The sequence below is a fragment of the Phyllostomus discolor genome, chromosome 12 (genome assembly GCF_004126475.2).
Source record: "Phyllostomus discolor isolate MPI-MPIP mPhyDis1 chromosome 12, mPhyDis1.pri.v3, whole genome shotgun sequence".
NCBI classification, from domain to species: domain Eukaryota; kingdom Metazoa; phylum Chordata; class Mammalia; order Chiroptera; family Phyllostomidae; genus Phyllostomus; species Phyllostomus discolor.
This window is the reverse complement of record NC_040914.2, coordinates 50,473,620-50,490,344: the sequence shown is the minus strand read 5'-3', so window position 1 is coordinate 50,490,344 and position 16,725 is coordinate 50,473,620. Positions and strand designations below refer to the sequence as shown.

At 49.0% G+C, this 16,725-nt stretch overlaps 1 protein-coding gene across 2 annotated transcripts in view; it reads left to right on the top strand.

The window, feature by feature from the left end:
- The window catches only part of TOX3 (TOX high mobility group box family member 3), a 102,158-nt gene that overhangs the window by 60,673 nt on the left and 24,760 nt on the right, over window positions 1-16,725 (top strand). Inside the window, exons 2-3 of one of the 2 annotated variants that reach the window (XM_036011810.1) lie at window positions 10,548-10,613; window positions 15,302-15,553. In XM_036011810.1, the coding sequence (XP_035867703.1) occupies window positions 10,548-10,613; window positions 15,302-15,553 (318 nt within the window). Of the gene's footprint in view, window positions 1-10,547; window positions 10,614-15,298; window positions 15,554-16,725 lie in introns of both variants that reach the window. The other variant, XM_028501865.2, reaches the window with a different exon arrangement.

Sequence of the window (16,725 nt, the reverse complement as noted above, 5' to 3'; positions counted from 1 at the left end):
AGGTGGCGCGAAGCAGCCGACCTGAGGATACCCAGCTCGTCAGTGGTAGAGTTGGGATTTGAACCTGGATCTCTCCGGCTTGTTCCTTCACTCCCTCGTGCATCCGACAGGTGTATACCGAGCACCTGCCTGCCACTGTGGGCCACCATGGCCGAGAGCCAGAGGAAGCCACATCGGTGCAGATGAATTCCCCGCCATCCTGGACGGTCCGTTCTAGTGAAATGGGACGGTAGACAACCAGCCAGACGGCCGAGTGCGGTGGAGCCAGGCAGTGACAAGCCCTTGTGGGGATGAAAGGCAGGGGAACGGACCAAAGACTGAGGAGGGCTGTGTGTGTCCTGCTAGCCAGGCCGATCTGGGGGGCCCTCCCGAGGGGGCGAGGTTAGCAGAGCCCCACACAAACTAAGGCTGGAGTGGAGAGTGGTCCAGGCCAGGAAGGGGGAGAGTGGGCGTGACGGCCCAGAGGAGAGAGTGGGTGGCAGCTGGAGCAGCAAGCCTGGGACTCGGTGGACACCAGGAGCCTCCTCCTTGGCAGGGAAATGGATGAGGAGCCTGCAGCCACATCATGTGGGGACTGGCAGCCTAAGGACACGGGTTTCTGTTTTCCTCTAAACACTGTTGGGAAGCCGTTGGGGTTCTTTACGTAGTAAAACTGTCAGGTGCTGTTACATAAGCCGCAGCACTTTGTAATATGTATGTGCTCAGTCTGTTTCGGTTTCTACGAAGCTCACCGAGAGGTTACCTTGGCCATTGGTGCAGACGGAAAAGGTGGCTTTCGGGGTACTAACCCGTTTGGTCCTCAGCACGATGCCCAGGATGAGGCAAATGCTGTTGTTCTCCCCGAGTTCTTGGTGGGAGGTCTGAAGCACCCAGCGGCCCAGTCAATAGCTTGTGCACAATTACCTGGCTGACACGTAGCTCAGCCGGGATTTGAACTTGTCCTCAAGTCAGGGTAGGTAACTCGCCTGCCACCCACAACTGGTGCGGTGAGATCAGGGTTCCACGGCCGTTGGTTTCACTTGAGACGAAGTGCTCTTTGTGTTTCGTTCCTCCTCCTTTTGCCTCTGCCCCGTCTGGGCACCGGCCACGTCGTGCTGGCCTCGGCGTGGTCTTCCCTGGCCTTTTTGCTTCCGGTCTTCCAGCACCGATGATCTTTTGGTCTCTGTCTCTCCCTCCTCCCTCCGACAAAGTCCTCGGGGACCGTCCTGTCGAGTGCATTGCGAGACCTTCAGGTTGGCCTTCAGGGTGCTCCAGAGCTTGGCTGCCACTGTCTCTCCCGGGTCACCTCCCTCCTCTCAGTGCCCGGCACCTGCCCTGCAGCCACGTGGGCCTCGGCACTGCCCCTGGAACCGAGCCTGTGCACGCTTCAGTCTGCTGCGGGATGCTCCCTCCTCTGGCCATCTTCCCCGGCTCAAGACTCGTTACTCAGCCTGGCCACGCCTTCCCCGAAACCTGCGGGCTGTTTGTCAGTGTCAGTCACGGACGGGGCCCTCGGGGTGACAAATGTGCGTGCCCCATCACCCTGAGGATGTTGTCCTCTCTTAAAAGCAACAATCATATCGTCTCCTGGTCCTTTCTGCCGTCTTCAGGGAGGTAGATAGATCCCCCCAATACGTCCTCTTCAGTAGCATCCGATGAGTACACACTTGAGGGTTGGTAAGGCTTTTCGGAGGGAGGGCGGCGATAGACCAGAATGACGTGGGAAGCATGGCCCCTTAACAGCGTGTGTGTGCGTCACCATTCGCCTCTTGCGTGTGTGGTTACGGAAAACCAGGACCCCTTTCTCCCGTTCTCTGAACCTGGGTCATGCTTGGTTGCTGGGCCCATCCCCAAGTTGCTCCATTTTTGCTAAAAAGAAAATGTAATGTGGGAGGGGGAGAGGGGGTTGGGCAGATGAAGGGCAAGGGGGAAACATTGGGATAACTGTAGTAGAATAGCAATAAAACATTTTTTTAAAAATCAGGAAAAAAAAATAAAAAGAAAACCTGATTTGGGAAGCCTAGTAGCCTCTCCTCTCCTTACATTTGTTTGCGGTATTAAACAAGTGCAGTTGGTTTTCATTTTTTTTTAATCCCTTGCCACTTCTCACTCGTCCAGATGGTTCTGCAATTCACAGCCTCAAATGTGTCCAGATCATGGAAATCCAAAGGCCTCCCTGTTTGGGGAGAGCCCATATGTTTAGGCATTGTTGTTCCGTCTGTGGGTCCACAGAGCTGGGTGAGAAATCTGACAGCGGAGCCTGCCTCCCCTACGTGGTCCAGCTCAGGACGCTCCCGCCCTTCCTCCGGGCCGGTGGTCACCTCACAAGTGGCTACATTTGCCCGTAGCCACTGCTGCTACCTCAGCAGCTCAGTAAGATCCTCATCGGGTAGACGGAGAGGTTTATGGACAAAAAGACATTTCCACCACATTAGTCTGAAATGAACCAGGCTAGTCCTTTTCAAGTGTTAGTGTGTTTTAGAATTCCCGAGAAGCTGGCTTAGAAATACAACGCATTTTAGGGCCCCCCGACCTGGAGATTCTGATGGAAGAAATCCAGGGTGGGGCCAGGTGGTCTGCATTTTCAGCAAGTGTCCAGTTATGCTGTGGTCCGCTCGCACCATGCTGGGAAACTGACCCGGACTATAAAGCAGTGTTTTTTTTAACAGGTTTTTAAACAATAAAAACCAAAAACCAGCTGTCAAATTTCGTACTCAAATGCTTGCCCCATTACACTCTTCCTCTTCTCTCAGCTTTTTACCTGCTGGCCAGGACCTGTGTTGTCCTCGGAGCTCCTTCTCAGCCACCTACGGCCCCCATCCTGAGTGCTCCACCCCGTCTGCCCAGGCCCCCGTATATTTTCTGGGAAAGGGTTAGTGCGTTTTCTAGAATAAAGCTTATTCTTCAGGCTAACTGTCTCTAGCATTAAAACATATTCATTTTCTGCAACTCATCCCGTTACCACGTTTTCCCCATCGGGCACCGTTCGTGGAGGGGGCCCATGGCAATGGGCGCTTGGCTCCTCCTCTCCAACTGGATTCCAGGGGTGTTTAGACCGCGCCCTGCTCGGCTTGGGGAGCAATGCTACACGCTGTCATTTCCCACCTAGAAATTAATTCAGTGGAGATTTACGGAATGTCTGCTGTCCGTTAAACATTTCTCTCGTGGCACCGGGACGTCAGTGGAAATAGTGGGCAGCCGATTCTTGTCCTTCAATTTACGTTCCAGCGGGGCAGGGAGAACGACGATAAATATGTTGAAAGGTGTGTGGGAAAGATGGACTAGGGGAAGAGCAATAGAAGGTGCAAGAGGTGGAGGGCTGGGGTTGTCAGACAGAAGGGGACATTTGAGGAGAGGCCCAAAAGGAGGGGAGGGAGCCAGCCACGGGGACATTGGGAGGGACGACATTCCCTGCCCAGGCGACGGCCAGTGGAAAGGCCCTGCGGTGGGGAGGTGCTGTCTGGGGTCTCGACAGAACAGCAGGCGGCCAGCGGGCTGGGTACCATGAGCAGCGGGGAGACCATCGGCCAAGGCTTAGACGAGAAACCAAGGCCTGTGTGTGGACTTGGGCATCTTTGCCAAGCGAATGGGAAGGCACCGGAAGGCTTGGGGCAGAGTGATGCGATCTGACTCGAGTTTTCGAAGGTCGTCCTTGTGTGTGCACTTGGAATGCACTGTGGTGTGGGGAGCGCGGCCGAGCTGGGGCCGGGGAGGGGCTACCGCAGTGACTGGGGAGGCAGTGGGTCCCGCAGGGTCCCACGGAGGTGGTGACACGTGGCCAGCTCTGGGTAGCATTGGAAAGTTGAGTCAGCAGAAGCACGGGAGACCACGTGGATTCATGTATGACTTTTGTCCCGAGTCACCGGAACTGAGCCGGTCCCCATCAAAGGAGATGGGGAAGGCTGTGGGTGGAGCAGGGTTGGGGGAGAGGAGGAGGAGTTTGGTTTTGCTCGTAGGGTTGATTGAGAGGCCTGTTGACCCCCAAGTAGAAGTGTGGTGGCAGTTATTTATATATATGACCCGGATGCTCAGAAGATAAATACCTAGGGATTTTTAGCATGTGGAAAGGCCAGTAATAGTTTTGTAGCATGGGCTTCCCCCACTGGGAACCCATCTGTATCAGTGTGCTAGCTGGTGGTGTTGTGAGAGGCTGCGTTTGGCTTCAGTGAATTTTATTTGAGATTGTTTGCCCATGTCATGATGGGTGACTTGCAAGTGCACCTGCCCACACCACGCTGAGTGTTCAGCAGTTTTTGACCAAAAAGGACATAACTCCCGACGCCCCACGCTCCCTATTCACCCAGTCTCACCCCGAGCAACTTTTTTTTTTGTTTCCCTGGATAAAAAAGTTCTCAAAGGGAACATTTGCTAGGGTGGAAGAGGTCAAACAAACAAACAAACAAAAAATGTCAGAAGCATTTAAAAGCATCCAAATCAAGTTCAAAAACTGTTCTGAGCAGTTTAAACATGTAAGAATAAACACACAGTCTTTTATAAATAAATTCTGATGTTTGGGGGTCCCCTTCATATGTGTGGGTGTGTATATATATAATTGGATAGGTGTTCATAATTCTCTCTCTATAATTGTATACATGCAGAATTGTGTGTGTGTGTGTATAATTGTATATGTGTGCATAATTCTCCCTATATAATTGTATACACACAGCAGAATTGTGTGTGTGTGTGTGTGTGTGTGTGTATTCTCCTGCTCATTATACCTCTGAGTCCTCATTTGCCAGTTTTTTGTTTCCAGGCTGCTGTGAACCCCTGACCTTGGGGATAGACGATCATCCTTCTTCCCTGAGTCCTCCTTTGTGTCCGGAGTGGGAGCTCCAGGTCTATTCCCGAGAATTTTTGGTGGGCTTGTCATTTGCCCTATTGGGCTTGTGTTCACGCCTGTGGGTCCTACATCCTGGAACAGACCACCGCTGTGGAGCGTGGTTAAAACTCGGTCATCTGCGCTGAGTTCTTTCCCACAGGGTTGTTAACAGCACCCCCTCCCCCATCACGTGACGGTGCTTGGCACACCTGGTCCATGACGGCACGGTGTGTCTGTGTCAGCAACGACAGATGTCCTTACTGGGGCATCCAGTTGGATGGTGTCTGCTAACAAACCTAGTGGGAGCGCCGAAAAGAGAGTCCAAGGGCTTCTCTTTTTTTTTTTTAATAAGAAATGGTTTTATTTATTTATATATTTTTTAAAATTTTATTTATCCATTTTTAGAGAGGGAAGGGAGAGAGAGAGAGAGAGAAACATCAATGTGCGGTTGCTGGGGCTCATGGCCTGCAACCCAGGCATGTACCCTGACTGGGAATTGAACCTACGACACTTTGGTTCGCAGCCCGAGCTCAATCCACTGAGCTACGCCAGCCAGGGCAGCTTCTCTTTTTGTAAAGGATTAAATGTATGCCATTGAGCCGTTCGACGCCCTGTGTTGATGCTGCTTCATTACAAGCCCATAATGATTCTTCACAGCGCGTCAAAATGACTTCAGTGGGACCGGGGTTGTGTGGGCCCCTCGGGCCGGAGCATCCGTCTCGGGATTCCGGACGGCTTCCCCTCCGCGCTGCTCCACGGTCTCCCTGTGGAGACCTGGACGCGCTGGACTTAACGGTCGCCATTCATTTCCTTTGGCACCTCACACAGCTCGACGGCCCACAGACACAACGGTCTTTAATAATGTTTTTAAAACCCAGCAATACTTCTTCTTAATTGATGTCCTTCATAAATCGGTACTCACTGAAGCCGTGATGACTCATCAAGCAGCAAAAGTAAATCTACCTCCACGTGCCGTGAAGATGTTCTTTTGTGAAATTATGGAGAGGCAGACGTTATGCAGAGCAATTTGGTTCTGCCTTATAATTAGATTTTTTGGAGGGGTCATCGGTTGGAGCCCATCCAAGTGGCAAAGACCCCCTAAATGCCCTGCCTCCCAGGGACCATTTCCATGTATGTGTGAGACTCTTTCTCTCACCATGTTTGCATGTGCTCCTTAGAGTAGTTGGCTGTCCTTCACGTGGGACTCATTTAGTGTGTTTGAAATATTTTGTGTTGACTCCTGAAATCTGGAACCTCCTATGGTTGCCTAGGAGATCTTTGAAGGAGCAACAAATGAAGAGTTACCACTTGGAACGTCTGGAAATAGGCCCGATGAAGGTGACTTACAATGCATAATTTAGAAATTCTTATTTAGTCGCTTCGCAAAATGCGTGTACTTTACCATTGCACGCCATGAGCCTATTACCTTTTGTGAGGATTCAGGGCAAATGAAAGAACGCTATGAACAAAGAGTTGGGAACAAGGTTTCCCAAAGTGTGTTCCCACAAGGCATTGCGGGCGAAACGAAAGGAAGTGTCCCATGGGAAAAAAATATATTGGGGGGCATTACTGTCTCACCCTCAAGAAATACGTGAGCCCCATCCATGTAGGAGCCTCACCAACATCCTCCCCGTTCTGTCTCCAGCTCCCACCGCAGTGCCTTGCGGGTTCTTGAGGCGTTAACTGCAGGGCTTCTCAGGGCCTCTGACTCTGTCCCGGGTGATGTGACCCATCGGAGAGGGCGGGGTCTGCAGCCTTGGCCGCATTTACTGGGCGGGCCCTGCCACCCTTCCCCCTGGGGACATTTCACGGGAGTCAGGAACCTTATTAAAATGCCCCCTGGGAAGTTCTAGCTTTGAGTAAGATAGGTAAGATTGACGACTTTCAGGATGGAATTGATCGGAGAAAGACTCAAGTTTTTGTGGGTGTTGGGTTATAAGTGATACAGATTGGGAGGCGGCAGGATGGAGGTCAGACTTCCGTGTTTGTGTCTGACTTGGGGCAAGAAGCTTGACCCCTGGAAGCCTCCGTGTGTTAACTTAGAAACGGGGGGCAGTGATGAGGTTCATCTAACTGGTGCTGGGAAGACAAATGACCCCTCGTCGCACTTAGGAAAGTTAAATAATGTAGGTAGAAGGCTTTCCAAGCAAACGCATCGTTATCATCATCTTCATCAGCATGGTCGTCATCACCGCTCTCATAAAAATGGAAGTGATACAGTTAGGATGGGCGATGATGAGACACTGAAGTTACAATGGGATTCCTCCTTTCCTCCCTCCCTTCAGCAGATCTTGGAGTGCCCACAATGTGCCAGGCACTGTCCTCAGTTCTGGGGGTGCCAGTCGGGGGCCCAGTCAAGGCCCCTTCCCTCACGGACCCAGGATTTCCTGTAATATAACGTGTTTATCAAGGTCACTGTCTTTTGGAACATAAATTTAATTATACACAATGTCGCTGAAGTTAATCGTTCAGAGGTCATTATATTACGGACCTGTCCCCAAAGAGTCACTTCTCTAAGAATCCGATCTCTTCTTATATAGACAAGTAAAACAGGTTCATGGGTTGCATTTGAAAATAAGTGAAATTATGCTAACGTTACTCGATATGCTAAGTCACCCGGAATGTGGCATCCCTTCCAACATGATCAGGGTAACCACCACAATTGCAGGGTTCAGATATACACCGTGGCCGGTGTGGCTCAGTGGGCTGAGCACCGGCCTGTGAACCAAAAAGTCGCCACAGGTTTGATTCCCAGTCAGGGCACATGCCTGGGTTGCAGGCCAGGTCCCCAGTAGGGGGTGCGTGAGAGGCAACCACACATGGATGTTTTTCTCCCTCCTCTCCCCTCTCTCTAAAAATAAATAAATGCAATCTTAAAAAAAACACAAAAAAATAAAGAACACCCAGCTAAATTTGAGTCATAGATAAGGAACACTTTTTTATTTCTAAGTATATCCCAAATAGCACTTGGCCCATACCTATACTTTTTTTTTTAAGTTGATAGTTTGAAAGTCAGGTCGAACGGGGCTTCCTGTCCTGTGTTTCATCCGACTGCCCTAAACCGGGGGCCTGGTCGCCTGGCAGGAGAAACACGGCTGCCTGGGACACGGCGGCATCTGAAGCCGTCGTTGTAGAGGGCATGTTTCACGCCCAAGGAAATAGAGACCTTTGCTTCTATTTTAAAGGGTTGATGGCTCTTGTAGCCTCATAGCCAAGTGTTTCCAAATAAAAGCCATTGCTTAAGGCCTTGTACAGACGCAGAAGATACGCAGGGAGCGCTTTGTGACGCCAGCTGGGTGCTCCAGGTGAGAGCTGTCCGAATGACCCGACCCCTGGAGCCCCCGGCTTGACTAATGGAGCAGCAGCAGCAGCACCACCCACCACCACCACCACCACTACCCACCAGCACCCACCACCACCACCCACCACCACCCACCAGCACCCACCACCACCCACCACTACCTCCCACCACCACCACCCACCACCACTACCCATCACCCACCACCCCCCACCACCACCCGCCACCAGAGTTGAGCTGTCTGCCTCCGCACTGGTTTTTCTCATTTCTCCAGGGCAAATACTAATTAATGGATACAATTCACAGCTGATTAGCTGTAGTTTCTTCAGTAATTACATTCGCATCCTAACTGTTCAGAAGAGGATTTCTAACCCAGTTCTTACTTCACTCTCAGCTTAATTTGTTTTTTGAATTGTTTAGGCCCTTAGTTTAATAGCCACTTTATTTTTCTTTGTTTTAGATGCTATTAGATAATAAGTGAGTTTAATCTTAAAAAAATACTCTCTGATAATGAGCTGTTGCCCTTCGATGGATTTCTAACTCCCTAACAAAGCCTACATTTAAATAACGGTAACGCTGAGACGCAGGCCGTGGGCAGTTTGGGGAGCCAGGATCGGTGCGTGAAACACACGCCGTGACCCAAGTTCTCTGAAATAGTTATAAAGCACGTGAGGCATGGAGACCCAAGATTTGAATTCTGAGATCATTAATTCACCATGAGTTCCAAGACAGAGCCTACTTTTTTCCTGCATAGTTTTAACATTGGAGAAACACGGGGGCGTGGGGGGGGGGGCGTGTTTGTGTGTGTCCCTGCACGCATGTGCGTGCACGCCTACCGTGCGTTTTGATTTTGAAGCCACGTTGAAAGCCCTCTGTTGAGGCATGACGGGCTTTCATGAAACTGCCTATTCCGCGTCTACACCTTGATAGCGCGGAGATAACCCGACTTTTGCTTTTGCTCTCACGCGGCTTCCGAGAAACCAGATAGAGGCCTTTCTTGAGCGCAGACAAATACGTCTTTCAGAAACCCGTATAAAGATACGTGTCCGCACGCATCCGGGGGCTCAGTGTGTGCGTGTGCGTGTGCGTGGAGGTGTCGCTGTGCGGGGTGGGGTTTTGCTTCCGCGGACCAGCCCAGCGCTCTGGAACCATCAGCGTCTTGCGTGTAAGCCCCGCTCAGTTCTTGGGTCCCTGACGTGATAAATCCGTGCAGCGCGTCCGTCCCGCTCCCTGCACCGGCTGAGAGCCCCCCCCCGGAAACCAGTGCCGGTGGGTTCGTTGGGAGGATTTACCTCTGTGCTCTATTTAGTCTGCCCCGGCCGTGGGCACACGGTGCCTTCTACTTTAAATAATGACTAGCTCTCTTTATATGGAAGACTGGATGTCTCCATTTCACCCTTTGGAGAGCCACCCTCTGTGCTGTTGAATGCATGAAAGGAGGGAAGTCATCCACTGTGTAGAAACCAGGGCATCCTTTTTACTGTTGAAAAAAATCATGAAAATAATACGACTCCAGCTAATTCTGCGCGCACAGCCTCTCCATCTTGCCGGGCTGATAACGGAGTGTTTAAAGCAACCCAGTGCGCCTGCTCCTCCTCCCATCCGACCCTGAAAACACATTTCTGCCCAAATCCAAGTTTAACATTTTGATAACGGGTCTCCAGAAGTAAAGAGCTTACGTCTGAAATGCTGATACAGTCTTATTGGTGACAGTATGAACGGCCTATTGTGTTAGGGAATTAAATAAAAATTGCTGTGTTCATGGGATCCCGCTTAGTTTTTAAACCTCTTTGCGCTCAACGTTACATCGAGAGATTAAATATCGCTATTTTCAGCAGCTCTGATGGATACAGATAGCGTTTCAAACTCTGGAGATTTAAAGAAATATTCTTTAGTCTTATTATTTATTTATATTCACGCCACACCCCATTCACTAGAAAATAGAATTTGAGTCCTGGGAATTGAATTCTATTCCCTTTAATTCACATCTTAACCTACCCACACTTGCGACATCTGTTCTGGAAAAGTAAGCTATGAAATCGCAACATGCTTTAAAAAACGTGTCAAGGTGATTTGGAGGGTGGGGGTGGGGGGACCCTTTTCCTTCTACCCTGTGAGAAATGGCGGCCCCATAAATAACACACGCTCGTGGCCAGTTGGCCGCACGTTTGCAGTCGCCTCGCTTTGCTCTTAGTCTTGATGAGAAGCAACACTCTTTTGTGGAATGACCAAGCTCGCCCAAGTCCGTGCTTGGTGTTTCCGAGGGAGCCAGCCGGCAGGAGAGGATGGCGCCTTGAAACTGCCACCGGTCCCCTTCGCTCTGGGCGAAGCCGCTCCCACACCTCCCAGCGGCACCGTGCTCTCCCCCACCCCACCCCCCCAGTACCGAGTAACCCGCCACAGCCCACTACTCATTTGCATATTAACCTGAAACAATCTGCTTCCTTGCAGTTCGGAACCAGCAATAACTACATGAACATGGCAGAGGCAAACAACGCTTTCTTTGCAGCCAGCGAGGTAGGTGTGTCCCTTGACGTGTCTGTTCGTGCCTCGTGGGTCATCCAGATCCTTGAAAAGGCTCGAGGGGAGAAGCCACGCACCGAGTTTGTCTTTCTCGTGCGTGGTGCCAGGCGGCCGCTCAGGAGGGGCAGTGAGAAAGACCTGCGGGAAAGGGAGATGGCCTGACACGGCCCTCTCGCCTGGCCAAAGCCGTGGCGAAGGTTAGCAGTTCACACGTGTCTCTCGATAAAGAGAAACACATATGCGAGCAAAAGTAATGTGAGAGAGTATATAAAATCCACCTGTCTGTACGAACTATGTTGGTGCTACTTACCTAAGCAGGTAAGTAGTTATTTGGGAAACCAGATGGACGTCATTTTTAATAGGCAATATTTTAACTTCGCATAGCCCCGGGGATAGTCTCACTGAGTTGCCATGATCTGGGAAACAACGTGGCCGAACAGCATTCCTGTTTCGTGGGTCTTGGGCGGGCGAGGCGTGACACACATGTTTTGGTCTTTGTTGGCACCCCACAGCCCAGCACCGTGCCTGGCGTGTAGTAGGTGCTCAGTAAATACTGATCGAATGAGTGAATGGACATTCCATAGCCAGGAAAGCTGAGAGAGTGCAAAGGCAGCACCATGCTGGTTCTGGGTTTGTCTGCAGTCGACTGGTGCAAATGGAACACATACCTTCTTGTTTTTTACTGAATTCCTTACTTAGTGGCTCAGGGCTGTTGTCTGTCTCACTGACTTACCCCTCGCCCCCCTGACAAACCTCAATCTTTTTTTTAAATAACTACATTTAGATGCTTTCTTTTTTCTTCAAAGATTTTATTTATTTATTTTTAGAGAGGGAAGGGAGGGAGATAGAGAGAGAGAGAGAGAGAGAGAGAGAAAGAGAGGAGAGAGAGAGAGAGAGAGAGAGACATCAATGTGTGGTTGCTGGGGGTCATGGCCTGCAACCCAGGCATGTGCCCTGACTGGGAATCGAACCTGCGACACTTTGGTTCGCAGCCCACGCTCAATCCAATGAGCTACGCCAGCCAGGGCTTTGAAAAACCTCGATCTTGATTAGAGCAAGGAAACAGTTTCTGGAAAATGGTAGACTCTGAGATTGAACATCTTATTTATTTTTTAAAAGATTTTATTTATTCATTTTTAGAGAGGAAGAAAAGGAGAAAGAGACAGAGAGAAATATCAATGTGTGGTTTTTCACTAGAGCTCCCCCTACTGGGGACCTGGCCTGCAACCTGGGCATGTTCCCTGACTGGGAATCGAACTAGTGACCTTTTGGTTCACAGCCCGTGCTCAATCCCCTGAGCTACACAAGTCAGGGCTGAGACTGAAGATTTTAAAACAAGAGCAAACAGTGACATCAGTCCAAATGGAACCTCTGGGCAGTTCCTATAATAAAAAGTCTTCCTTTCCCAAATACATCTGAATACAGGACACGGAACTAGCTTGACCCCAGAGAATGGCAATCGCAATGGCTTCCTCAATGATCGTGGTCCCAGGAAGGAAGCAAGTGACGTGAAAGAAATCAACCTTGAGAAATTACTAGAAAATAGGGAGAAGCCAGTATTAAGAGTATGTGTAGATGAATTCCTTTTCCAGTGACTGTTGACTCCCTGACCAAGGAGACAGCCCGGAGAAGGGGACATGGCTGGCACGGGCTGCTGTGTTGTGCGTGATAATGAACACGAACCCCATCTGTAAGGACAACGTGATGTTTCATTCTGGAGGATTTTTTTTTTCCCTACATTTGAATCAAACATTGATGAAAGCTCCGCTGCCAGCAGCTGCTCGGAGACAATTTAATTCCAGCTGTGATAATTCACCGTGTCAGACATTGGCGGGTGTGTGTTGATACAACAGTTCTCCAGATTTGCATTTTTATCAAAAGGAACAAATGTTTTGAACATTTCGGTACAGATGGTATTTAACCATGTACACACTCCTTTAACGTGGTCGAGGCAAACACTGGGAAGTCGGTATCTGGAAGAAGCAATCAGAGGAACGCTACATGACGAGGCTGCCGTTGGTCCTGGGGCCCTGTATGCAAAAATCTGTGCCTTTTGTTTTTGCTGTTGAGGCTGTTACGTGCACGGTTATTGTTACAATCTCAGAGAAGCCGTGTTTTTGTTACGTTTTTTTCCAAGGCATGCTCAACACTGTATTTAATATATCACCTCTCTTTAAAAGTGGTTAAGGATTTTAGCGTCTTCTTGACTGTGTACTGTAGTATAATTTTATTGCATGGTTTTATTAGGTTTGATATAGGTATACTAAATCCTAACTTAAAATTACTTTGTCTTTTTTAAAAAAGTGTGCTCTCAGGACATATTATATAAGATCTCCTCCTTTTTCTAGTCCTTAACAAAAATTAAAATGAGAGCCTCCTAATTTTGACTGCCTGGCGTAAGCTGTGTTTATGTTAGAGTTTAGAAGGCAATCTTATATAACGATTTCCCTGCACATCGTTTTTGAACAAAAAATAAAGCCCAAGTAAATGTTAATGCACTACATTATAGCGTGCGCCTAATTTCCCAATCACTGCATTAAAAGTAAATTTATTTGTTTTTTTAACATTTTAATGAGTGCAAACTAATTCAGGAAGACTTGAGGTTCGATGCAGTAAAGTCGAAATCGTGGCTGAGACCAATCCGCCTCACACAGATACCGCCCTGCGGATAACGCTGTGGGGACCGGGACCGCCGGAGTCTCAAATTCACACGTTTGCTTCATGTTTTCTGTCTGTGTCATGCTTACCCTGACCATTTTTAAAGTGCTTTAAATATTTATTGAAATAATATTTCAAGTGTTAATTACAGTGGTAATGAAAACAGCCAAATGCCACATATCAAGAACGAGTGTTTATCCGTATTGTTAATGTGATATGTTAGATTTCATTAAGCAGTAATGGGGTAGCAAATGAGTCACAAATTACAGCTGCATCTGTTACTAGACCGAATTAGTGCCAAAATAACAGCGAACGCAGCCACGGGGTTACGTTCATTAGCCAACCGCGCTTGCCGCCGGTGCATCCCTTTGTGTTGGGGATCTCGGGGTGCCGTGGTAAGAAAGCAGCACCTTTGGGGGCTCATTTATTAGAATAAAGATGTCAGAAGATCTAATATTTCTTTCTGGCTTTCACACGTGTTTACCCTGCTGTAAGGGTTGCCGTGTAGGGAGTCTGCTAAGGACCTGAAGATGTTCGATTGTCCATCGTGGCTTATGACCTTTTTGTTTCCGGTGAGATGACACAGTGACAGAGGACAGGGTGTGCCTGTGGGAAAGGCGTCCTCTCCCCTCAGTGCGTTTCTGTTTTCTCTTGCGTGCTCGTTGGATGACACCACCAGTTCACAGTTGGAATCATGAGGGTTTTCAGCTCTACATTCGTTCTCTTCACCAATCACAGCAGATTCAAGTGATCTTGCACCAATGCATTCTTCAAAAATGTTATTAATAATCCGGCCCTGGCTGGCGTAGCTCAGTGGATTGAGCACGGGCTGCGAACCAGGCATCGCAGGTTCGATTCCCAGTCAGGGCACATGCCTAGGTTGCAGGGCATTGCCCCCAGCAACCACACATTGATGTTTCTCTCTCCCTTCCCTCTCTAAAAATAAATAAATAAAACCTTTTTAAAAATGTTATTAATAATCCATGAACTGTAAATTTGACCCTCTGAGCTAAGAATAAAAAGTAGGAGTGCCCTGCCCCAACCTCCTCACTCTACCAAAAACAATACTGTAGGCCTTGACCACCCCCACATCCAAGTTCTAGTTTAAGAAAGGTGGTTGGTGGAGTGGAGCAAAAAGTCCTGCTGACTGACGTCACAAAGCCATATTTCATGACACTTATCTTTAAGAATTTAAGCGGCGATGAAAGACACAGGGCATTGTTTACTCCTAGGTCTGGGGAAATACTTATCCCCCCGAGTGAGCCACCTCAGTGGAGTTCAGAGGTATCTCTCTCGTGTTCCTCCTCCAGACCGTATTTAGCAGTCGCAGACTGGCAGCAGCAGCAAATGTTCTGATAAACACATATCAAAGCCTTCATGTAAAAGGAAATAACTCTCCTTGTAGTTTACATAAAAGCACTGGAACCCTTTAATAGGTGCCTGGCGAAAGCGGTGCGTGGGACCCAGTAACAATTTCTGCAGCAGCAGCACCCTCACGCTGGGGAACGTGTCAATGAGGACATGGAAAAAGCGAACCTCGAATTGAATATGACGAGCTTTATACGTTGTGACAGCGAGTAAACACGTGTAATGTGCACCTCCGCGTTAATGTGCGCGCGCGCCGCGGAAGCGTCCGCGTTTTATGGAGCATGGGGGTGCTGCGAGCGGCTCGAGCTGTTTCACTAACATATCAATAAAGTGGCAATTTGTTATATGGCCAAATCTAATGTCGCTGCTGCTCCAACGAACAACAAAGACAGATGTTGCTAATTAAGTCCGCATTAAAAAACTATTAATACTGATACGCCTTTAAAACCATATGATAATGAGACTTAAATCTTTAATCGGAACGATCAGCAAAACTTTTCTATGTGGCAATCTGTGTTTAAGATGTTTTCATCGGAGAAATAAATATTTGGGCCCGGCTCTGCGGTGTTTTCCTGCGAGATCGTCTTCCCTCCGGGGAGAAGCGCGAGACGGGGACAGAGCGCGAAAACGATCTGTCTTTTGTTTCTTTTCAGCAGACTTTCCACACGCCGAGCCTCGGGGACGAGGAGTTTGAGATCCCGCCCATCACGCCTCCCCCGGAGTCCGACCCCGCCCTGGGCGTCCCGGACGTGCTCCTCCCCTTCCAAGGCCTCGGCGACCCCCTGCCCCCCCAGGGCAGCGAGTTCACGCCCCAGTTTCCCCCGCAGAGCCTGGATCTCCCGTCCATCACAATCTCCAGAAACCTGGCGGAACCAGACGGCGCGCTCCACGGCAGTGGGCTGCACATGGTAGGCGGCAAGGCGCTTGCTGGAACGTTTTTTCTGTCCTTGGTTCTGCTCCTGCTAAAGATCTGGGGGTTCCCGTTGTGACGCGTGCTCAGGCCTGTCTGCCGGGGCACACGTGGATGGTTCCTCCTCGTGCCGTGCACACCCGGGGGGGGGGGCATCAATCCCTGGTGTTTGAGGAGAGGGCGCTGGGTTGGTTGGCGGTCCTATGGAAGGGGATGACCCGACAAGATCTTTCCGATCGGAAATGATTTTTCAAAAGGTCCGATTCATGGGTTTGGAAGCACCCCACCTTCCCTTGCCTTTGGTTCAAAAAGCGGTGTCCTTGAGTGGAAAGGTGGCCCGGGTGCGAGTTTAGAAACGGTTGCCCTTATCAGGGGCCTAGGCGTGTTGCCTTGGGTGGATTAGAACGTCATGTTTCTGATACACAGCATGCTCCTACCTCAAATGAAACATCAAACTCGGATACGGAGAAGAGGAGAAGAATCATCACTTACAGGCAGCGGAGGAAAATACAGATTCAGTTATTGTGTGAAATATACCTAATTGTGTTATTTATTGTCACAAACATTGAACAAGGCCCTCCGGAGAACCAGGATTACTAAGGCAATCATTTTGGTTCTGTTTTTCTTAGCGAGCAATTACAGTCGGCAACCACCAGAGTAAAATCTGCTTAAGTATTTTAACTCTTCTGCTGGGATTTTTTTGTTGTGTTTTTCGCCATTGTATACAAAGCATTTGTGTCTGTCCAGGTGAGATACTGAGCAGAGATTTTAAAACAAGATCAATAGTTTGTAAGACATTTTTTTTTAACCCCGGTAAAATGAAACAGATGTGTTGGCATAACAAAAAACAAATCCCATTGCTTGTTTACATATTTCTCTGCACATTAGGACCACGCCAGTGGTGTCTACTGGTTTCATTGTTAATTCCCCTGATAACAGTAGACAATTGCGAAATATGCAATGGATTAGCGTGCAGAGATTGCGGCGTGCTCTCTGAAATATAAGATTACTTTCCCAAATAGGATTGCGGCAACATCATTTTCTTTGCCTGTGATCTTTTGTGTTGGAGCTGAACATCAGGGATTTTATTTTTACTTTCTTTTTGTGGGAAAAGAATGCAGCCAACAGTCGGGAAAAGCCTTTAAGTATTCAGAGACGTTCCCCGCCATT